The sequence below is a fragment of the Varanus komodoensis genome, unplaced genomic scaffold (assembly GCF_004798865.1).
Source record: "Varanus komodoensis strain SLA01 unplaced genomic scaffold, ASM479886v1 scaffold34_1, whole genome shotgun sequence".
In the NCBI taxonomy this organism is placed as follows: Eukaryota; Metazoa; Chordata; class Lepidosauria; order Squamata; family Varanidae; genus Varanus; species Varanus komodoensis.
The window spans coordinates 7,046,371-7,070,366 of NW_025335854.1; the positions used below are offsets into that span (position 1 = coordinate 7,046,371).

The 23,996-nt window shown below is 54.6% G+C and overlaps 1 protein-coding gene across 1 annotated transcript in view; it reads right to left on the bottom strand.

Annotated features, from left to right (window-relative positions):
* The window catches only part of QSOX1 (quiescin sulfhydryl oxidase 1), a 59,785-nt gene that overhangs the window by 14,955 nt on the left and 20,834 nt on the right, over positions 1-23,996 (bottom strand). Inside the window, exons 2-6 of the mRNA XM_044439268.1 lie at positions 21,486-21,586; positions 14,580-14,628; positions 11,422-11,524; positions 6,475-6,565; positions 1,039-1,184 (exon numbers count right to left, since the gene is read on the bottom strand). Of these exons, the coding sequence (XP_044295203.1) occupies positions 1,039-1,184; positions 6,475-6,565; positions 11,422-11,524; positions 14,580-14,628; positions 21,486-21,569 (473 nt within the window). The 5' untranslated portion in view covers positions 21,570-21,586. The remainder of the gene's footprint in view (positions 1-1,038; positions 1,185-6,474; positions 6,566-11,421; positions 11,525-14,579; positions 14,629-21,485; positions 21,587-23,996) is intronic.

Below are 23,996 nucleotides of genomic sequence, written 5' to 3' on the forward strand. Positions count from 1 at the left end.
CTCCTGATGCTTCACCCAAGAACGCTCCCAGCATTTCCACGCCCTCCGCGAACAAAGAAACTCTTCAGGCTCCGTGGGCTCGTCCCTAAGCAACCTTTCCACTCAAGCAACACCCAGGGGAGAGAGCCGCACCCCTCGCTTCAGAGGCCAAGGGGTGCTCCCTCCAGGAGAGGCTGCCGTGCGTCAGTGCAGAGTCCAGGCCAGGCTGGGCAGCAGGCAAGCGCCTGCATGTCCAACCGGCTGGCTGGAAGCCCCCCGTGGCGATGCGGGAGCCTGGGACCTGCCCACCTGAATTGGAGCTGAACCTGGGAGAAGAACGTCGGTGTTCTGGCACCTCAAAGAGACGTCTAGGGATCTGTAAGTGGCTGGGTTTGCTTTGCAGATGACCCAAGGGCAAACTCTCTCACGCCGGAAACGACAACAGGATTACAGGAATCCTGAACATAAATGTATGATTACGTGATAAAACCTGAAAACGCTTTTGTTGCTGCATTTTTCAAAGCCAGAAAGAGACTGGTGGGAATTACTCACAGGGGTTAACTAGTGGAGATGGGCTGGTCTATCTGCCCCCCGACCTTCCCGACACAGCAGAGTGTCCTGTCCCCCCCCCCCCCCCCGGCCACACACACCCCAGTTTGTTCCAAGCATCATGCAAGCCAAAGCTGAATCACAGGAGTCAGCATTCAGTACGCGCATCAACCAGGCCCTCCCCAATTTAAGCGCTGGGAATCCACACATGCACAGCTGGACTCGCCTTCCCTAACGTGGGCCGCAAGTCCCATCAATCCCAGCCAGCGTGGACGGGCCATGGGCGACCCCTGCTGGCACGATCGCCACAGCAGTGCCTCTCACTGCAGGGACGTCGCGGGGCCCTGGGTGAGGCAGCTCCGCTACTGTGCCCGTGCTCCCAGGCCAGAATAGACGCTGCCGCAGCGGGACTTTTAAAGCCAAGCGATGTGGCGCATGGGAAGCGGATGCCCACTCAAAGCACCGCTGTGGAAAACAAGGAGGGGGCGCATGATGGCCACCCCAACTCACACGGGGATCCTGCTGCAGGAGCCGTTGTTGAACAGCAAGTAGGCAGACGGGAAAGCGGTGACGTTGAACCTTTTCACGAGCTCTTCGTTGCTCTCCAGGACTCGCCTCACCGCAACGTTCTTAAAGTTCAGCATGTCCAGAGCCACCTAGAATCAGGAATTGCCCCTGTTAGTGCAAAGCTTCCACAGCCAAACGCAACAAATGCTCCCCACCAGAAAAGCCCGTTCCTTCCACAAGCTGCTGCGGCGGCGGCAGCTCACACGTGCCCCGCACTGCCGGCTCCGGCCAAACCCTCCCTGCGCCCATCTTGCTCACGATTAGTGGATCAGGGCCTGCTTTGCCCGCCACCGCATCACCTCCATTTGACCTCAGCCCTGTCCCTAGACCAAGCACCGGCTTCCGGCTCCATCAGTCCCTCTGCAGAGCGGCACTTGCACACACGAAGCCACTGGGAATCCTGAGCACAGACAGCTGCCGATCATGTGCAGAGACCGCGTGTGCGGGCTCCCCTTAGCAGGTAGATGCCCAGCCAAACATGGGGTCCCGGGGCCGGCCAGTGGGGACCCACATCCTCCTCTCTGTGCTGACAGCACTGCAAGCAGTGTCATCGCAACAGGTCTCTAGAAGGGCTCCTTGGCCACTTGCCCTGAAGGTCTGGTGTCACAGAGACAATGACAAACGGGCGGATTCTCCCCAGTCAGAAGAGGCAGGGCTGAGTGTCTCATCGCTCCAAGCACAGTCCTGCTCCACGGCCAGGCATCCACCCAAAGGTTCGCAGAACCACATGGAGGACGAAGAACATGTGAAGGGAAACGGCACCAGGGGTGGGCGAAGGGGTAGAGTGTAATATGGGTTCTTCCAACCAGGAGGATCCTGAAGGCGGCCTCTGTGGGAGCAAAGTTATTTGCAGCACGATCTGATGCGGCTGCCCAGGAGCCTCCGAGGACGGGAGAACCATGAGCAGCCCAGGTCGCTTCCGTGCTTCTCCAGCCCGGCAGAAGACTCAAAGTGGCTCATTTTGTGGGGACAGGCTGGGGTGCAAGTAGGACACATTTCAACCCGGCCTCCCCCCTCCGGTTCCCGCACCTCCGAACACCCACCCAATGCTGGGCCCAAGGTCAGGCTTCTGACCTCAGAGGGCTTTTTCCCACACCACCTGCACCTGGGAGTGCTCCAAATTTGGGGCTCCGGCTCCAACTCCAGAGCACGTTTTTGAGGTAGGAGGTTTCTCATGGGCATCGGGATTCTACAGGCAGCCACACGGTTGCATCCCGACTGAAAGAGCTGGGCGTGGACTCTGTGGTGGCCCAGAAGAGAAGCATCAGCAAAGGCGTATGGCACCTTGCTTGCTCTTCACTACTGAGGAGTCAGGGCTAAGCGTCCCTCCCTTTGCTTTTCAGGCCTGAAGGATTCCCCAGAGTGCTTGTCCGATCAAGCCAGCAGGACAGAAAGAAATGGGGAGAAACAGGCTAAGAAAGGATGATAAACGGGGCAGGGATGAAGACGGCAGCCGATATAAGGGAACAGATACAAGGATCAGAAAATACACAGGAGAGAGGAAAATCTAAGGGGGGCTCTAAGACAGGAAGGAAGTGGGCACGTTAGAAACAGGGTGCTGGGGGGGCCCTACAATCTGCCTGGGTGAAAGGGAGGCAAGAACGGGAGGGGGAGCTAGAGGGCAACAACCCTGCAGCCCCGTGCCGGATCGGTTCTCCTTTCAGGCCAGCGGAGAGTCGATCCTCATGTGGAGGCCTCCATCACGCCAAACTGAGCGCCAATGGGAAAGGGTCTGGGGCACCGCTGAACCTGAAGCTCCACTGGCATTCTAGAGGGAATTTAATTAGAGCAGTGAAAAAAGTAATTCAGAGGAAGCCGAATTGGTGAACAATGTCACGGAATGTTTGCTCGGGCAGAAAAGGGGACTCTCAGGAAAATCCCTGCGAAATAACCTGGCAGTGGGAACGCGCCCCCTCTACCCCACACAGCCTCCTGTGAAACCCGTGGCAGGCATCCAGCATCATTAATTCTTTAAAGTTCATTAGAATGCTTGGTTAAGAAGTGCATTAAGGCACACGCAGCGTGCATTTTTCTTTAATTGCCAGTAGGTACAGCTAGGCAGATACTCCAGCACAGTTTGTACCTTGCGGTGGTTAAGAACGATTCTCCTCGCTCCCTCTCTCCACCCCAGTTCCTACCACACGGTTGCTCGGGGGCAGGATGTAACAGTCCGGGGTATTAACCATTTAGGACACCTGTTCAGCCAGGTGAATGCAGCCTGCTTGTGGCCTTCCCCTGAACATCCGGTATCCCAGGCAAACCTTCCCGTTTTGCATGTTGAAGATTATTTTTTTGCAATACGTGGCTTTTCTACCCTGCTCTGTGTTGCACAGATGTGCTTGCTGCAGCAGTGGCCACCTGTGGAATCGCTGGTTGTGTGAACCGGGCGTGGCAGGGAGAAATTATCCTGCCACATGTCAGAGCGGGCTGCATGGCCAGGGCCCATCTGCCTCACTCGATAGAAAGAAAAAAGGAAAACAAATCTCCTCCAGGCCTTCAGGGAAGGAAACCTTGCTGAAGTTGGATTCTGTACCTCTATCCACCTAACAAATACCTGCGGGCTGCCTATGTCTGTACACATGCCTGCTTTTTCTCCATTTAGGCCTGAAGTTGCTAGGTGGGGAACGGAGGTCATGCTCATTTCCCTGCTCCCCTTCTGTGCCTAAAATTACTGGGGGGCTTTAGCTCTGCAGCACAGAAGACACTAGTCAGTGAAGCCCCAAGAAAACCCCTTTCCCAGCAGGCAGGAAAAGAAACTGGAAAGCAACAGGACACGTGTGCTTATCCTCCAGTTGGATCTCTCTCCTCTCCACTGTTAAATCCCTCCCTGGGACCCATTTTCTCTGGGAGTTGGAGCAGGAGCAGGAAATATCAGCCCCCAGGAGAAGAATTAAGGGGTCTATACTCGCCCATCTAGAGAAAGGGGCATTTCCCTGCCTCCTCTTACTGGAAGCATGGGTTGGCAAGATGCTCTCATGCTTCGGGGCAGCTGCCCAGCAGCGACACCAGCCGCAGAAGGTGCAGCCCACGCCAAGGCAGCTTCCGTGACTCACCCGGGCCGAGGAGGAGGTGCGGAGACTGCCGGTGACGACACACAGGCAGCCTCCGAGTGCGTGTGCGTGTGGGAAAGAGGGCGATCCCGTTAATACAGGTAGAGCCGGAATGGCACAGGAGCGAGGAGGTGCTGCACTGCCCTTCCCCTCCTCTCCAGCACGAGCGGGGTGGAACCGCAGCTCGCCTTCCGAAACTAGTTACGCGATGGGACTGCCTTGCTGAATTTCCAGTTGTGAAGGGATGGAGAGCTAATGGGGCATCCGCTGGAGGAGAGCAAGCCAGAGAGAGACGCAAGACGCTCCTCTTCCAGCTCTTTCCTGCCGCCTGGGTTTTTCCACATGCGCTAGGCTCCCAATACTGCGGGGCCTCAGTCACGGAGAAGAACGTGAAGGTCGGGCTGGAATCTGGCTCCCTTGCGCTCCCCAGGTTTCATTTCCACACTCAGCCTGACCTGGAAGCGAGCTCAGCTGAGAGAAGTCCACAAATGCTCAGGAACACCAGTGGCTGCTTTGCTCAAATAGCCAAGCCTGCAAGCCCCATGAGTGGGAGCGGAACTCTGCTTGAACCTGCCCCCTGCCAGAGGCCTTCAGAAGCACTCAGCACAGCGGGGGCCTAGGGAAGAGGAAGTGGGCCGGAGTCCAGGGAGTCAAGCGGAGGAGCTGCCCTGGATGCACAGCCCCGAGCCAGGTTCTTCCCACATCCCCAGTCACAGAGGCAGCCCTCAGCAGAGCCCGGCTACCTGTTACTCTTCCCACCCAGGAGCTTCGTATGAAAGGCAAAGAAACTGGCAGAGAGAGCAGGAAGAGATAAAATGCATGCAGAAAGGGGGGAGGGGAGAGGAAGGGAGGGGGCAACAGCCAGTCCCAGAGACACTAGCCCTTCTTAGCAGCCGATGTCCCTCATTCTTTCACTCCCCAACTCTTCTGGGAAGTTGGCTGCCAAGAGCAGAGAGGAGAAGAGGAGCAATAGACCCAGGAAGACAGCCGAAGGGTGGGCGCATCGCATGTGAGCGTGAGGATGGGCCCGTATGTTGTGCTCTCCCCCTGCCCGTGACCAGAAGAGCCGTCGGAATCTCAGCTGGCCAAGTTCTCACATGCTCCCGCAAGGCGGTGCATCCAGGCTTCTTGCCTGTGGCTGCATGCGCATAGGAGTTCCCAGCTTGGCTGGCCTGACTCGGACCGAAGCCTAGCTTGGCCTGCCAGGAAATGCTGCAACACAGGATTTGTGCAAAGAGACCCTTCCGTGCTGTGTAGATAGCCCACATCCACTTTCTCCAAGAATGTTGTTTGCAGTCAGGTTGCTCACACATGCGATCACTGAGAAGCAAGCAAGCAGTTTCTCTGTAACCCTGAATTAAAGATGCCGGTTAGCAGAAGGTACGCAGGCTTCCTGCTCAAAGATAATGCTGACTATGTTGGGCGGGTCTGGACTCTGCACGAGCGAACCTGCTAAAATATTCCAACTACATGGAAATGTTGCTTTGTTTGGAAAGCTAAACACTGGATTAGTTTCGGTATCTCAGGAGTACACCGTGTGCCAACTCGTCCTCCTTTGCACTCCTTGCGGTGAGAGCGCTGGACAGGCTAGGAAACATCTATCCATGCCTTGCTTAGCATTGAGTCTGAATCAGAATCCAGGCCAGGGTTTGCTCCAGCTTACAAGTCTGGCATGTGAGCAGAGCAACAACCAGGGTTCCCAGTAACACTGGGCAAGCCACAGGCCGCAGGTTCCTGCTTTCCTTAACCGCTTCAGCTGGGCAGAAGGATCTCTGCGTCCCGCTTCCCCCGCACGCCTGCACTTTGACGCACTGGGGCGGACAGCTTGGCAGCCTGAGTTGCTCAGAGCCGAGTAGCTATGCTCGTTTTCTATGTGGTGACGAAATCCTGCTTTGCCACCTCTCGGGCCCGGTCCTGCCGCACCTCTCCGCACTGCAGTGGCTGGCAAAGGTGAAGACCGACTGCAGCCTCACTGAATGCACAGTGCGCCTCCAGAACAGGACTGCCAACTGTTCCCCAAAGGGTCCCCCAAAGAAGGGGGACCTCACGCAAGGAGCCACCTCCTGCAAGGGAGGAAGGAAGGAAGATGCGGGAGCAAAGCTTCCCACAAAGTGGCTAGCTCAGATGAGATTTCTGGAAAACAGGACTAGTCCACCTGCTTGTGCATACCTGTGTTAAGTGCTTCACGGAATAAAGAGGAAAAAAAGACTCTACTTGTGTAAAGTTTCCCTGCCTGGCTGCCTGGAGGCTGTTCTGATGCATGACAGCCAAATAGGTACAGAAAAGCCCTTTCCAATTCATACGGATCTGTCAGTCCATCAACAATCACCTCTCTGCCCAAGTAGGATCCTTCCTTCTCAAAGATCAGGGCCAGGTAAGTCACGCGGTTAGCCTGGAAGAAGCTGTGAAGTCCTGCCGTGCTGCGGAAGAGAAAGAACGTTACTTGCTGTTCCAAGATCAACATTTCTTTTACGCAAACTGAAGGCTGCCCAGCTCCCCCCTTTGACGTGCTCAGCATTTCTGCCGTCTGTAAGAAACAGCAGGTTCCCTTAATCTGGCTGAATTTGTGCCCCCGTGGGAGATCACGGAGCGGCAGGGTCGCCGCTTGGTTCTCCTTTGCCTGGTGTTCTAACTGGGCCAGTTCCCAGACTGCCTGCCCAGTGCCCAGCACAGAAACTGAGTCCTTGGAAATTTTCCTGGCAAGAACATGGGGAAAAGTCCGGCTGCACATCGCGGGGGACCAGAGTTTGCCTTTGTTTGAGGCCGTCCATCTCTGTAAGACGTAGCAACGTTTATCCCTTGCCTTGGCATCGCTACACTAGGATACATAAACACAGCGGAATGGCTATATTACCAGGTGAGGGGTACCATTTTTGGTGGTGTCTCTGTCTCTCTCTCTCTCTCTGTCTCTCTCTCTCTGTCTCTCTCTCTCTCTCTCTCTCTCTAATATACAGGTGCAGGGGACTTTAAAGTGCAGGGGACAGGTGCAGGGGACTTTAAAGTGTTTTGGTCACGGACCAAAACACTCAGAAGGTCCCAAATTTGGGAAAGCTCCCCCGGAGAGTTAAAGTGGGATACACTTCTTCACCTCTCCTTTGGACAGCAGGGAAGAGGGAATGGATTCTGCCCATCAGATCGACTTTATTCACTCACTCATTTATTTATTAGATTTATAGCCTGCTTTTTCTTGCAACAAACTCAAAGCGGCTTACATCATTCCCCTCCTCCTCATCAACTACTTCTCTTGCGTCCCAGAGAATTGTGATCTGGCAAAAAAAAAACACCCCCAAACCCTCTCTAGGCTTCCTCCTTTCCTCTGCAGAAGGAACAGGCTAACCTGGTGGCCAGCCACAGAATGGAGGAGGTAGGCGATGGAAGCACCAGGAGCTCCTGTGGAGCTAAGTCCCAGGCAAGGCACGGCAGAAACGGAGGAGCGGGAGGCTGAAGATGGCCCACAACGAGCTGCGACTGCTCAGACCAGTCCAGAGCACAAGCCCAGAAGCCTCGTCAGATGTGAGGGATGAGGAACTTCCTTGCTCCTTTGGCCGCCCGACACGTGGTTTCCTCCTTCGGCCAGAGGCGAATGAGGAATCGCCATCCAATACAACTCCGGCTGTCAGTTCTAGGGGCCCTGCAGCCCCCAGGCTTCCAGGAGCCTCATGGATCTTGCAGTCTTTGGAGTTTGGCGCCTCTGTGACAACACGGTGGCCCAAGACAGACACTCGCTTCCTGGTTCGCTCCAAAAGGGACACAGGCATGACGACTTCCCAGCCCTTTGTCTCCTCTCAGCCGCCTGGCCCCACGACCCTCTGCACTGCTTCATGGTTCGCACTTTGATTTCGGGAGTCCGTAGGGGCAATGGGAGAAAGTTTCACGATGCTTGCGAAGCGATTTCCTGAAAACCTTTCAAGAGGTGCTTCAGGAAAAGTAAACAGCTGCTACAACCCAGCCTGGGCAAACCTTCCTTACCGTCGGGGCAGGCGATGATTATCCCTTGATATCCAGACTTGCAGGCAGACGGCCCTCAGAAACGGGCACGGCTCCAAGCCTCCCTTCGCAGGAGACCATCAGCTCCTGCTTTCCCAGATCGCTCCAGCTCCGAGCGCAGGAGCAGCACTGGACCCATCGCGACCCAGCGAGGGCTCGAGCGGGAGGCAGGCCGCTCCCCTGCCCAGCAGGTACCCCAGCAGTGAGACAAGCCTCTCCCAGCGCCGGGAACCCGTGAAGAAACGCCACGTGGAGGAAGCACCGAGGGCAGCCCCACAAGCGCCACTCCTCTCGGTCAAGCTCCATGCTCAACCGGGCCCCCCGAAGAGGCAGGAGCTGCACTGGGGTCCGTGGGTCTGGGTCACCCTTGTTTCTTTTGACGAGGCAAGCATCTCTCATCGGCGTTCGTTCAAGGCTGTGCTCTCTCCGGCCGCCTGGCAGGTTCTATTGAGTAAATTATCTCGTACTGGCTGGGGCAGCATGCAAATGTATTTCCGTGCGGTTGATGAAGAGGCAGATTATGATCAGTAAGAATCTTTACTTGGTTGGGCACCCTGCCTGAGGGTAAAAATGGGCGCTCCACCTTGTCTGTGGGAGCAGGAATGGATCCCTTGAGAGGCTGGGTGAGGCTGTGCCGTGCGTGTCCATCTCTACATGATGGCCGGCAAGAATTGTGGGCCTGGGCCCGAGGAAGAATCCCAAGGGGAAGAAGAGATGTAAGTAAGAACAAAAGAAAACCCCTGCTGCATCAGACCCAAGGTCCAGCAGGCAGGGTGGAAGCAAGACCTGCTGCTGGCCGAGCTTGCAGGCAGGCCGCCTCGGGTCCTGGAGGGAGCAGAGCGCGTGGCCAGCAAGGCTAACTGCCTCTGGTAGCCTTCATAGATCTAGGAGGCTGGCCCTTCTCCGGCAAGGCACGCTCAGGGGGGTGGATCCCAGGGTTCCTGCAAAGGAGGATTCACGGAAATAGTTTCTAGTTTGGGTTCAACAAAGCACTCTGTGAATGCTCAGAGGCTCTTCCTCTGTTGGCTATTTGTTTGCTGACTGAATGTTGGAAATAAAGTGCTTTTGCACAGAAGTGCCTGTTGGTTGATTGAGAGAGAGAAGGGGGCAACCCAGCCCCCGACTTACAGGTCTCAGTTGTCAGGTGGCAAGAACCCTTGAATCCACAAGCTTTGCGCCAGGCGTCTTCAGTACTGCGCTTCTCCTTCTCCCCAGAATGGTTTAAAGCACAAGCTGATGAAGTTCACGCAGAAAAAGGATTGCCCTGGCAGAAAGGGGGCTCAAGGACCATCCCTGCCCAAACATGCAGAGGATCTTGTCTCCCTCCCCCCCCCAACCCAGCTTCACGGGGGACTCAGCCGGTCGCCAAGGGAATGAAGAGAAGCTCATAAGCCCCTTCGCTCTGATGTGCTCCCACCACCCAGCGCATCTCCTTACAGGCGCCGTATTCACATGGCACCTTCATGAAACAAACCAAGTCCGCAAAATCGTGCGAGCTTTCACACTGAAAACTCTTTTGTTGGGGGAGCTGCTACAAGAAGCAGGGTAGTGGGAGGGAGAGACGGGAAGCGGAAACACGTTATTTGGAAGCCGTGATGCCTTGTCAAGGGACTAAAGAGACCAAGCACTTGGAAGCTGCCAATTCAAAACCAAAAATCAAAGGGACACGGAAGGTGACATGGAAGAACCGTGCATTGCAGTAGCAGCTCTGGCCCATGTCCAGCCTTGCCCAGGGATTTCAGGAATTCTCCTCTTAGTCAGACCATCAGCTCAGCTCACATGTCTGATATGTACCAATTGATGCTTCCTGCACATAAACAGCACCTTCCCAACCACAACTATTGTCCTTGCGTAGGACAAGCCAAGGTCCAAGACGCAATATAGACCTTGCATGACATCACAGCTCTAGTTGCTATTCCACCAACTCCTTAGCCCCTTCTGTTACCCATATACCTAAGCCAATAATGAGGGGACTGAACTGTAGGAGTCTGGTGGAAGGGCTTTTTAAAAGCACAGGTAACTTTTTCAAAGACTTTTTCTATGTCTTTACAAAATCATTGCTCAGTGTAAAAATGCTAGAAATATCCCAGCTAAACATCCCAGAGCCAAATAATCTAACCACTACATCACTGTTATTATAAACGCTATTTCTGATCAATAATTTTTCATCATACTGGGTAACATGGTATAATATAAAGAGCAGCATTTACAGAAATAATGTGTAGCTTATCTAGAACATAGAAAGTGCACTACTATCTCAATCTTGTTTAATCTGGGCATAACCTAGGAAAAGATACATCATCTGGTCTTGGAGGTCTGCAGCTAAAGGGCTAGATAGGGGGAACTGGCAAGGAGAAATTCCTGAGTTACTGCTTTTAATCCTAGCGAAGGTGTGAAAGCTGTCAGGGATACAACTAATATGTCTGAAACATGGCACTGCAGGAGAGTTTTGTGAATGTGCTGGTCCAACCGAAAGACCAGCAGGCGGGTTCCAGGGCACATCAAGCCAGAACCCCCGGAGCCAAAAAGGGTGTTGTGCTTCGGGAACATCCTGGGAAGGCCAGACTCCTTGGGGAAGAAGTCGTGCCAGGGAAAGTCAAGGCAGGAGAGGAGGAAGACCAGTCAGGAGAACGGACCCACTCCGCCAAGTCCCAGCCTGGCGCTTCCGAGAGCTGAGCAGGGCGTGGCTGTCAGGGACAGGACACGTCGGGGCGCGTCCCTTCCCAGGGCCACCGCAAGTCCACGATGTGCCCGTGCTGAGCATAGCTGCCTATGCTTAAGAACATACCCCACTGCCTCTGCTGACACTGATCCCCACTTCCTTGATCTCAACCCTTCCTCCCGCTCGCTTGTCTTCCTCACTGCTGACTTTAGATTGCAAGCTCCTTGGGGGCAGGGACCTGACGGATGGGAATGACAATACCGACCTACCTTACATGGCTACTGAAATGATCACTCAGATAATCTATGTGAGCGCTCTGAAGCGCTACATAAATACTAGGTGCTTGGATGCTGATGGAGTGACACGCTCAGGGAAACCATTCACCCAAGCGTCTCTGCTCAGATCAAAGCACGGATCCTGTTTGACTCACACTGCAGATGCGCGCGGGAAACGCGGGAGAGACCCATCCTGGAGCAGGCTTTCGGTGAAGCGAGCGACCCTCGTGATCAACCAGGCGGGCATGCTTTCTCCCCCGCCTATTTACCCACGCGAACGTGAGCCTGTTTGTCCGTCCACACCCCCCCCTGCACACGGCACCTTCCGCTTTGCGTCCTCCTGCCAGGTTACCTGATGGGCTCCAGAGGTGGGCACGCAGGCGGCAGCTCGCCTTTGTGGCTCTCCAGCGAGTCGATGATGGACTCTCTCAGGCTCTGGATGTTATCGCCGTGGTCTGTGCAGGGCAGAAAGCACAGAATTAAACCACAGGCCAGCAGAGGTGCACCGGCAGCATACCTGCCACCTGCTCTCAGACAACGGCTCCGTGTGAAACCTGCTGTCCAGGAGCAGCTTGCACCTGCCCTGTTCCCAGGCGATCACTGCATTTGCTCTCCATGTGAGCCCTGCCCACATTCGGACAATGCCCTCGTCCGACCCTGTGCCAGCGGTCTGCACAGAACCTTCTCCCCCTGTCCCCAAGGCCCAAGCCATTTTGGGGCCTGCGTACCGGTGGCTTCTGAGGCCAAAAGCCAGACAGGCAAGCCAAGATGCTGGCTGGCTCGTGCTTCAAGTTCTTGGTGCCAGTAACCGACCTCTGGAGAGGCATTTCAAGCCCCTGGCACAGGGGGAAATGGCACAGAAGCTGAGAAGCCTTCAAGCGGCTGGTGAAGGAGGGAAAGGAGGTGGGGCTGGGGGGGTGCATTTGGGAAGTCACAGTGAGCTGGATTAGGACCTCCAAAGGAACAGATCTGGCCTGTCAGCCCAGGGGTCGGTACCCTTGGTGTAGAAAAGTGGCACCTGAGGATCTGTGCTACCAAGAAAAAGAGGCTTCGGGTTTTCTGACGGCTCGAAGCATCCACCTTGGCACTCCTGTTCTTGGAGTGCGGAACGGGCACTCCAAGCAGTGCGCTGAGGAAGCCGCTTTTCCCTCCGGCTGCTCTTTGCAGAGTTTCCACTTGGGGGAATAAGACGGCTGGAGGAGAGGCAGGTGGGTGCTCCCAGCCACTCCTCCGGTCCCAGCCAGGCCAGGATGACCTCCGCAAGGACCCTCTTCAGGACACCAGAGTGAAGAACCCGCCTCTGAATGCCTCAAGGCAAACTCAAGGCTGCAAGGAAAACACCTGCACTAGGGCTGCATAAACACATTGCTAAATCCAGCCAGGGAACCTCTCCCAGCTTAACTCTTGCCTGGCAGCCGCTGCACAGATTTTACCTCTCCAGAAGCAACCTCTGGTTTTTCCTTCTGGAATGGGAATTCCCTCCTGGGAAGCCATGACTCATCTGGGGGACGCTTTCGGAGCAAGAAACACTCCGCTCTGCAGTGATGAGACTTTACACTGCAGCAAAGTAAGCCAAGTGACGAAAAATACTCTCCCTTCCATGCAAGCAGAAGGTGCTGCCGTGTCCTGGGTTTTGTTAGGATGGGCTGCCCAGGTCCTGCCCTTCGGAATTACTTGAGCAAGACAATCTGCACTGGGAGTAAAGCCTTTCAGGACAGTGACGGGAGAGGGGGGGTGGCTTTCTGCCACCCTGGGGCCGTGCAAAGGGTTGCACGTCTGCATACCACCTGGACGCAGGAGCACCACCAGGTGGCCGTTTGACAGGGCGTGAGAACCTGAATCGGTGGCTTTGGTTCCCACATCACTGCTACCCAGGGTTCCTCTAAAACCTGGGCCTCTGCAGACATTGCTTGCCTGCTCCCATTGGGCCAAATGTTCCGGGGATGCTCTGTCCCCAGGTTGGCATCTCAAAGCCAGATGTGGAATGGCAGGTTTTAGGGGAGCAACAGTTCTGACCTGAAACCCAAGAGCAAGCCATGGGCTTGTCGCCGTGACTTGCTTCCCATCGCCTGTTTCCCTCCGTCAGGAAAAGCATCACTACTTTGATGCCTAGATACTTGTGGGGATGGGAACAGGGATGGAAAGATGGACAGACAGACGGAAGCGGGAGGACTTTGAGGCTAAAGCTATGTTATCGTAACAATGATATTTGTTATTCGATGGTGCAACCGAATGGCGATGCCCAGAACCCTTAAAACTCAGAAATGACAGGCATCCTACTCAGGGTGGGAGAAGCACCGGTGTGAAGGCCGCCTCCATGCTGTGCCCTCCCGAAGAATAAGAGGGTGATGAGCCCACAATTAGCAACAACCTGTAAGTTCAACCGTCTTTACGTGTAAACTGGGACACTGAAAGGTTCCCGGCAATTTTCATGCAACAAGGAATTAATGTTTTCCACCACCGGCTTTAAGCACTGCCTGTTTTATTTAGAGTTTTTTATTTTGACTGTAGGCACACCACTCATTTTCCACTCAGGGGTCTGGGAAAGGGATCCAGGGCTTAGGCTGCACATTCACACCCGGATGCCGGTTCCTCTTAGCAAGCTTAATCGGAAGCACAGCAAGATCCGTCCGAAAGTCTTCCTTCGGCTTTTGGTGCGCGAGCACAGCCCCCGGGGCAGAATCGAAGGGGACACCTCTGCCCCAGCCTTCTGCCCTGCCAATTCTGTCACACAAGCAGCCTTGCCACTTGCGTGCAAGCAACCTAGCACTTCTGGGGCAACCCAAACTGAGCTGAAATTCCCGTTTCTAGGAGGAGGCATAGCTCACAGAAGGGATGGCACATGTGACCTGGCCATCTGCCCCATTAGCAGGCCGTGTGGTCATTGTGCTTTTTGGGACACAGGAATGGACAACAGACGGACGGGAGGGAGGGAGGGAGGGAGGGAGGGAGTCAGCTAAAGGACTTACAGGTGGCACAGCTTGCAGAAGTGAGTCCTGCCAGCTTAACACCTTCCAGAAATCAACATGTTCATTCGTGTCGAGGCTTCCCCTAAGAAGTGCCAATTCCCCCTTTCATGAGCAGTGGGTCTTCCTCACGCAGCAAAACGGAAGTGACCCACTGCTTACAGAAGGGAACCTGGTGCAGGGGGTGTAAGTGCCCTGTCGGATTCTGCATCCAGCGGGCAAAATGGAGACCCGAAACTGGCCTCATACTTCTGACGGTGAGAAGGAAGGCAGGCTGACATCTGCCATACTGGCCAAATCGAGAAACATAAAAACTGTGCATGCGTGGCTAGGAAATGTGAAAGAAATGATGCCTTGTCAAACGACGATTATGGAGGGCCACCTGCGGCTTTGACCACCACGGCCACAGAAGCCCCCCAGAACGGCTTCTGCGTCATCCCGGTGGGGGCCAGGCGGGGTCTCCTCAGTTCTCTCTAGGGACACCCAGCCTGGTAAAACAAACAACCGTTCTAGCTTAGGTAGACATTAGCATCTGAATACGTACGGTAGAGTCTGATGCCATCCTCTGGTTTCTTGGAGAACGCCTTGAAAAACTGGAAGGAAGGAAACCACAAAGTGAACATCTACTTTCAAAGAAGCCCTTTGTTCAACCTGTGACAAAAGCCTGCTGTCGGGGCTGGCTCCTCACCCCACTTCTCGGGCCAAGTTCCAGCACGGAGACTGCGCCCGTCCTTCTCACGGGCGAGGCTGGAGGGAGGATGTAAACAATCTTTTGTGTGTGCTGGTGAAGAGTGACAAACTGGATTTATCTCCCTTGTCTCTGGACAACTTTGTCTCTCGCTCTTTCTCCTCACCTTAGTTTCCCTTTGGCAATTGCCCCAGTGCATCATGGGAATTATGGAGGTGTCATCTGCACGGGCCAGGAGGAAAGCCTGTGGGCAGCAGATGGGCTGATGGAAAGAGCTCACCAAGACTCTACAACGGGTAAATTTTGCTTTTGTCTAACCAATGGATATTATATTGTCTGCACACGGAATGTCATAGAAACAAGTTTAAGGTGCCATTGAAAAAAATAAACAGAAGAGATCAACCGCTGCTTCCCAGTCTGTACCCCCAATCCCCCTACTCCCCATCTTCCAGCAGCTGAACTACCCAGATAGGGCTGCGATGAACCCCTTGTCCGTGCGAGGATGTGTTCACAGACTTCCCCTTGTGCTCGGCTCAGTCTCGAAAGCCCAGCCTAGAGGAGGGGATGCCTGTGAACAGCCAGAAGCCTGCTTCCGCGGCCCAAGCAGCTGCGTGCGGCACGGCACGGAAGAGGAGCGCTGCCAGTGGCCGCGTGGGGCTCTAGTCCTGGTGCCCCTCGCACGACCGCGACGGCGTCATCCGGTGCAGCTGCACGAATGCCGGCCACACGCCGCTGGAACTCGGACTCGGGGCACCGAGCTGGGAGCTGAGCCTGGGGAACCCACCGGTTCCCAACCGCGGGCCTCCTGGTCACGCAGGCAACACAGTTACGGGAATCCACGCACCTTAGGAGCAGGGATTGGTGTGGAGGGTGGGAGAGACCGCGTGGTGAAGGGACCGGACTGGGCTAGAGGCTCAGGTCCACTGGGCGAAATCCTGACACTCGAAGGAAGCCCAGTCAGCCCCTGGGAGGCTTGATAAACCCCGACGGTTACCAGGAGAGGGCCACCGAGCATCTGTGCGTGGCTCGTGAGCTGCCGCTGGCTTGGCGTGCCACAAAGATACGGGCATGCGGCAGCGCTTGATATAATGCATTTCCCCTCGCGACCTGTTAAGATGCTTCCCGGGGCCAGTTCTGCCCCAGTCTCGCCGCAGGACTTTTGTCAAGGGCTGTAAATCTGGGACAGAGGGTGCTTTGAGACCTTCGAAGGCACGAGCTGTTCCACAAAGGGAGCGGATGTTCTTTTTTAAAGCTGATCCAGCCACATGAGAGTTGTTACCCATTTGAATATGAAGCGGGAGGCGCTCGGCTCATGCTGATTGGTGGTCTTGCAAACCAAAACAAGACAATGAAGAGAAGGAACGACAACTCAAACCTCTAGAGCCAAAGGGGGGAAGTGGATCAGCAGTGCTCGCTGGGGCAGGGAGGGGGCACCAGCCCCCCCTCCTAGCAAAGGGCCCAGTGAACAACTTCAGATCTTGCGGCTGCAGGTGGTGAATGTTGTACACGACCCAAGCATCCAGAAACTGAAGGCGTTCCCCCGCCTGGGCGCCTTTCCCACAGCTTCCTACCTTCCTCAGTTTTTTCTCGAGGCCCGAGAAGGGGCTTTCCCTCCTCCTCTTCTCTGCAGCTGAATAATAAAGCCAAGCCTGTTGTGGAAAGCGGGAAGCCAAAGAATTCTGCTCCTAAAGTGGTGCTTGATTGTCACGGTTTCCCCAAACACAAAGGCATCACCTCGGGCTCCTACCCAGTCCCGGAAAATACCGCTGCTGCTTTGTTTGCTGAGCACAGGCTGAACGGGCTGCATCCCAGACAATGCAGCCACGTCACGATTTGAAGCAAGCCGGACACAAGACGGCCTCTGGCTTCCGGAGCGTCGTGAAGCCGGACCTCGTGCCCCACAGCTTGCCGGGGGGGGGGTTCCAAAGAACCAGGGTGGTAGCGAGGACAGGGACGACAGGGGGCACAGGTGGCGCCTATGATTACGAGATGCCTCAGCTGGCAGATCTGCAGTCGCTTCCACCAAGCACCGGACTGCCAACGCATCCCGAAGCAGCAGCAAAAGAGGGAGGGATGGACTGGGAGGCAGAGGCCGGTTTGGCTGAGATGTGGAGGACTCGTGCATGGCTGCAGGGATGGGCGGAAGGCGGACCCCCACCCCCAGGCGGCTCAGACATCCACTCTTGGGATTCCTGAGCCGTGGACTTCTGGGAGTCGAGGTCCAGAGTACTTGAAGCTGCACTGCTCGCCCACCCTGGTATCACCAGGTCCATGACCACTCCTGGCTTCTCCAGGTACGAAAACAGGAACCTCTGCCTTAGACCAAGTCTGCTGCCAGTCACCTGGCTGGGTTCCCTGAGCAACGGCTTGTCCTTGGCACGAGGAAGCCTCGTCCTTTACCGGCTGGCTTTCTCTCTCGTAGGATCAGACCAGCTAAACACTCTGTAGTCCCGCACTGTTCAGTGGGGTTTAGGAGACAGGATTGTGCCTTTGTGGCACACCTCGACCCACATTCCTCAAAAGGGTCACAAAACCCCACCCTGTCCTGCAGGAGAAACCAGCCTGCCTAGCATTTGCTGGAAGTATTGATTTAGATTGCATTTATTTATTAGATTTATATTCCGCCCGTTTTCCTACGAAGACCTCAAAGCGGCTTACAAAGTGGTTGGAAATGGCTGGAAATGGGACCTGTCCTAGGGCTTGCCCCAGGCATGGCTTCCCCCGCTGCCCTTCCTGACGCAGGAAGGAGGACAAGCAGGGCCCCTTTGCCAGGCAGGCACAGTTGTGGCTCCAGCCCGTTGCAAATGCATCGCACCCTCCTGCACTAACCGTACCTGTCCAAAGGTACACAAGCCAAGTGTTTGCTTAATGGGCTGCGTGTGGCTTAAAATCTGTTTGCAGAAGACGACGCACTGCCTTTAAACCGACTGCAGAACAGTGCCACATCACCACGGCACAACGGCAGGGTGGGAGTAAATCTATAGGTTAGGGTTAAATGAGCTACGGCCCTGGGTGGGGACAGGGTCTCTTCCATTTTTGCAGAAATATTAGCTGCAGCTGCAAAGGGAGGAGGAAAGAGGCATGATTTCAGCCCAGGGTTAGGACTGGGGGGCAGTGCCACTGCCACGGGGAAATCAGCCCCACCCTCCAAGGCTGCTATTTCCCCTGCAAGGCCTGAGGCAGGTCCAGACATACTGATAGAATCTCAGAGAACTACAAGGATTCCTGATCCCCAACAGTTTCTCCCAGTCACAAAAGAAACCCCTTCCATTATATGACTGAAATGGAGAAAGCTAGGACTAATGAGGACTAGAAGGATTGAGAGCTCCATTTAGTACTGCTCCTCTGGAAAAAAAATCCTACACTCAGAATCCTGGAGCCCAAAGTGCTTGGAAATTAATGTGGAACATCAAGCAGAGGAATTCCACGGACAGGCATGGCTCCTTTCCACAATGCCACCTTTAATGTGTCGTGAGTGATGGAAATGAAAAAGGGGGGCTAGGTGAGGTCGTTCCTCCTTCTGGAGAATTTCCAGAGATACCTGGACAGGGCTTAAGTGCATGGATTTTGTTCCAATAAAAAATGAAGCCCACCTCACACAGGAGCAACACTGCACTGTTCCGGCAGCACACAAACTTAGCTGCCGGATGATCCTGCAGCTACCCAGGCACTGCCCTGAAGGCTGTAATCTTCAACTTGCACCAAAGATCTCCAGATGCAATACAGAGCATCTGTACATATCACCGCAGCATCAAGATCCTGCCTAATCTTGGAAGCGAAGCAAGATCAGGCCCGGTTAGAATTTGGATGGGTGACTTGAATGTATGATTCCACGATAATTGTTGCAAACTGCCCTGAGAGCTTCAGCTGGGCGAGGGGGAGGGGTAATAGGAATGTCAATGCCGTCATCATCATCACCATCTCCTTATCGAGCAGCAAGGCTAACCCCACCCTGCACCCACATCTCTTTCCAGAAGGAGAGCTTCAAGGCACAGAGAAATGGTTTGGTCCAAAAACATGCAAGGGCACACTGAATGCACCAAGAAATCAAGGCTGCCATAACCACTAGGCCTTCCTTCCAACAGATTCCAATTCGGAGAGTCAGGGTAGACCCCAGGGTCCACCAAATTAGCATAGCAATGGTGGCCATGAGCAGTGAGCTGGCCGTCTCCGATTCAAGTTGCCCCTGAGCCGTGAAATCTGCGGGGGGCATGAGGCTCCCCCCTGCAAGGGGCCTGCTGTGTGAGGATGCCGCCAAGGCCGTTCGTCGTGCGCAGAGGGGAAGAACGGCATGCGTCGCTGGCAGGCAGCTCGTGGCCCTGCAATTCTCATCACCCGGCCAACGCAGCCGACAGCGAGAGATCGCGGGAGGTGGGGGAGACTGGATATAAACAGCCAGTCTTACTCATGTGAGGAAAATTCTTTTCTTATGAGAGCAGGGAACATTTATACTCAAAACTACCCATTTTCTACTGAGGTTTTGCAACATGTCCAGAGCCTTTCTGAGCCCTCTAATTGTTCTAACCAGCAGTATATTTAAGCTCCCCACAGGATGAACTAGGTTTGTTGCTACAACCCCACACATGGGTCTTGACGGAGGACGCCGGGCAACAGGTTCCGTTAAGGGAAAAGCCCGAGACTTTTCGAGCCCCAGTTCAGCCTTTCCCTCCTGGCCATACTGGGCTGAAACGCCCATCGTTCCCCCAAGCCAATATCTGTGATGCAAGGAGGACGCCTGGCCTGTGTTACTGTGCCATCATATTCCAGGGCATGTGCCACACGTCTGGGCCCATTTCCACGCACAGCCTGCACACAAGCAGCTGCCTTTGGAGGCAGCTATTCTCCAACACGAAACACAAATTGCCCAGCATGTTAAGAGTGTTTAGAGAAGATAGATGGGGCATGTTTGCGATGTTCACACTTCTCTTGGGGCACACATCAACTGCAAACCCAGCCTTGGAAGAAACCACTCCAGAATTTCACCATAATCCCAAGATCCATAGGTTCACTAGCTCCACGCTGCAGAAGTTTTAGCTTTTCTGCTTATTTTGGCCAAAGGATTGTTAGCATTAAGCCACGTTGACTATTTAGCCACTTAGCTCTTGGCCGAGGGACCAAGAACTGGCTGTGAAGTTTGGCCACCCAAAACAGATCTGTTTCTTAAAAGGCTGACATGCCCTTTCAACAGGTCATTAACATCTGGCTTCTGTGTGTGGAGCGGCAGCTTCTCCTGCCACACAACCCCACTTGGGTGTGGAATTCCATACAGCAGGGACGCACAACATGCGACTGTAGCTCCTGCTGGTTCACAAAGGAGATTGTGTCCATTTCACAGGGAAGGAGGCGAGTGGGGGAACTCATGCCTTGCTTCTGAGCAGAATTACGGTCCCAGACGCTTCCTGGATTCCCATTCGGCTCAGGAGCAAAGGCTACAGCCCCAGCAAATTCAGTGGGGATGCAGCCGTCGGATCCTTGGAAGCTGCCCACACCTCTTGCAGCAGCTCTGTCCTTTCTGCAGCTCTGGCTTCCAAAAATTCCCAACAGCGAGAAGCAAGAGCCAGCCAATTTGCTCTGCGAACCAACCCCAATTATCGCTACATCCTTCGGCCACAGCTCCTACGTGCAGGCTGCATCTGAGCAACTCGGTTTTGACACGACTTGGCACATGAGCCAAAAGCTTCAAACTTGGGTCGAATGCTGTTGAATCCAGACAGTCCAAGAAACACGGTCCTTGGCTGTTCGGGACTGGTTCTCCTGAGGCGATGCTCATTAAAAAGCCCTGGCCTCGTCTTCTGTGGCAAGTCAGACTCCTCTCCAGCGGGTTCGGCAGGGGAGTTCTCTGTCTCACTTTCCCAACTTATTGCAAATGGCTTACACAGGTACATGGGGGAAAGCTAGCCTGTAAAAAAACTTCACTGGTTTCTGAGGACAGAGCTGCAGGCAGTTTGTGGACAGCATCCTGCGGATTTTCAGAAAGGCTCGAGATGCAGCAGGACCTCTTGGCACCACCAGGGAACCCAAGGAGAACCCAAGGAGGACAAACCTGCATCTGTCCTCACGAAGCCTTGGTAAGACTCTGTCATTACAGATTTCTTAACAGAATTTGGAACATAGCTACGCTTGAACAATTGTCTAATCAAGTCAGGATATATAAAGGGGAAATAAAACATGATCGTCTTAAGAAAATATGGCAACTGTTATTGGAACATGGCACTGAGCTTATTTTGGACAAAGATTTTATAGGTAATAACCTTGATTGTTGGTCTTTAAGTTTTTAGGATAGATATTATGGAATGCACTCCCCAGAGAGATTTGCCCGGGGCTGACAATTTATTCCTTTCAGCGCCAGGCTAAAACTTTTTTTATTTTCCCATTATTTTATGGTGTGTCTAGGTTTTAACATGGGTTTTATTTTACTGGAATTATTTGGATGCTGTGCCTCATTTCATTTTAATTTTGTTTTTATTGTAAGACCATCCTGAGACTTTTAGTAGCTGGACAGTATATAAACGCTATAAATAAAATCAATCAATCAATGAAAGGATGAGGTCAAGACCGCCAAGCTGCCTTTCCCAAGCTGGACTTCGACTTCTAGCAGACCCAGCCAGCACCTAACGATCAGCAAAGCTTGGAGCTGTTGCCCCGAAACACCAGAGGAGCTCCAGGCTGAGCAATTCCAATGCGCACAGAAGGATCCAGACGAAGCTGGCCAAACACCGCGAGCGCCAACCTCACCCTCGCCCGACCAGAGAAAGACATCACCTTCAATGTCGGGTAGCCGGTGATCCCAAATTCGTTGCATGTTTTCTGGTTGGAGATCTCAGCGCAGTCCAGCACAGCCAGCATCACGGCGGGCCTCCAATCTAGAGAGGAAGGGACAGGGGAGCATTACCGAGGGGGTGCCACGCGGAGGTGGGTCGAGACCTGTTTTGCCCTGCAGAGGAGGGCAGGATGCGTTCCCATGGAGCAAAGCTCAGAGAGCCAAGGTTCAAGCTGGATGCCAGGAAGCACTTCCTGACAGTCAGGACCCCGAGGGTGTGGAATGGGCTTCCAGGGGAGGTGGCTGAAGCCCATCGGTGAGGGTGTTCAAGGATAGGCTGGACATACACATGGTGGGCATGTCCTGAGCAGAGCCGGCTGGAGCTGGGGGTCAGACTAGATGGCCCAGGAGACCCCTTCAACTCACTCTGTTTCAATGTTTCTGTGTTACTGTCTCTCCATTCTGTGACAAGACTGAGGTGCCCATGAAGTCAGGAGACAATGAGGAAGAGGAAGGCAACTGGGAACACATGCCCAACCTTTTACAGAGCAGGAGGTTAAAGACCATCCAAGGCACAGGGCAGGTTTCCCAACAAGGGGATGGAGGAGGTGAGGGAGAGTCATGCTGCTCCTGAGCGCCGTTTGCAAGTGTCTAGAAGGCCAGGAAGGCCAGGCGGGGCTTCCCCGAGGCCACCGAGAGGAGCAGGGCAGGCCCCACTGGGTGGGACACTCAAGATCAAGGGCCAACAATTAAGAACAAAACCAAAACCTGGGAGCACTTAAACAGAGGCACTCAAGGCAAAGAGGGAGGCAGAAGAGGAAGGGCCGAGAAAGGGAGAAGCGCAGGAGGGGGACGGCAAGAGAGGGTCTGGGGGTGGAACCAAAGAGGAGACAGAAAACTGGGAGACAAGGGGCACGAAGGAAAGCTCCATGCCGTCAGGGACTGCGAAGGTAAGGAAGGGTGAAGAGCACATGCTAATTGGCGATCAGTGCCCAAACCTTCTCCTTATAATTATCGGTACATTTGGTCCATGCCCTGAAGTTGTTTGTCACCCAGCGCACAACCCAGCCAGCACACTCTCCATGAGGAGGCGCGGCAGGTGCCAGCAACGTATCACCATAATTCAGCACTGAGTCACGAGGCAGGTTCACTGGATTGAGTAAGACTTTGTTTGTCTGTTGTTATTACGGTTGGGCTGCAAAGGGGAGGTCAAAAGAAACAACCTGCCTTTGCTGAGGAACCCTTCCTAGTTCACCGAGCAGCTCTGGGAATGCAGTCAGCATTTTATCAATCACTCTCCGTGTGGGATTTCCCCCGGCATCCCCACCGGAGGGTGGCATTCAAAGCTCCCAAACGAAAGGGAGGACGTTTGTGTGCGTGGGCAGTTGGCCTGTTGCTTCCAGTGTGAAAGCCAAGGGGGAGCGATGGTTAATTCTCCCCCAACATCAGTTGGACTACACAGCCCATCACCCCCACCGTTAAGGCTCATCTACCGACATCATAAAGCAATTGAGAGAATGAACTGGGGAGGACCACAGACCAGGGGCGTGTGAGGCTCCGGGGCCCGTCGCGTCCCCGCAGCTCCACTCCCAGACTCCCGCCTGCTCTCTGACTTGGTGCTGAACACGCTGAGGGTTTGGACAGTTCCTGCAGGCACTGAGCCACACGCAAACACAGCGCAAGCAGACTTGCGGCTCTGCCGTCCCGCACACGCTGCAGAAGGGGTTACACAAGGGCAGTGCGCATGGACTTCCACCAGGCTCGACTCACCTTGCAAGTGAGGGCAGAGCATGCGAAAGCTCCGCATTCCAAAAGGACCATCACCACCCTTCTTCCAGGAACAGCACCCCCCACCCCCTGCTACCTGGAAGTGGGTGAAATGATGCTGATACAAACGCCAATGTTACTGCATCTCTAGCAGCAGAACCTGCTGAGGGAGCAGCTGCCCTGTTTTCGCCCGGCTTGTACCACTGCGGCATCTAGCTAGGGGAGTTGCTCTTGCCCCCTGCCCCCCACCCCCGGCGATGTGAGCTTGTAGTTTTGGGCCATCATGTCGGCACCGGCTTCTGGCCAGCCTAGGAGCGAGCGTCCGTAGCAGCCCTGCTCAGCTCCCAGAAACTCTTCTTGCAAGCTTAACCACCTGCTTCTCTCCCCCTCATTCCGTACTATGTGGCATCCGTGGAGACAAGTACCCCGAACACAAGAAGCACGGGTCTCGGGGTCAGGACGGGTTTGCGCAAGGAATGGCGGGAGGTTCTCGCAAAGTCAGCCGCTTCCAGTCCGCGCACTGTGAGCCCTTCGGATCAGGGAGGCTCCCAGCCACCGCCCGCCCAGAGAACCATGTCAAACAGCTCATGCACCCGCTGCTCCACCCTGAGCTTTTGGTACCAGCCGCCATGAGAGGAGCATTAAATGGAACACTGCAGCCATTGTTCACATGTCATCTCAGCCACTCCTTGCGCCTCGTTTCCCAGAAGGAGGGTGTCTGGCCGAGAGGCAGAGCAGGGTGGCTG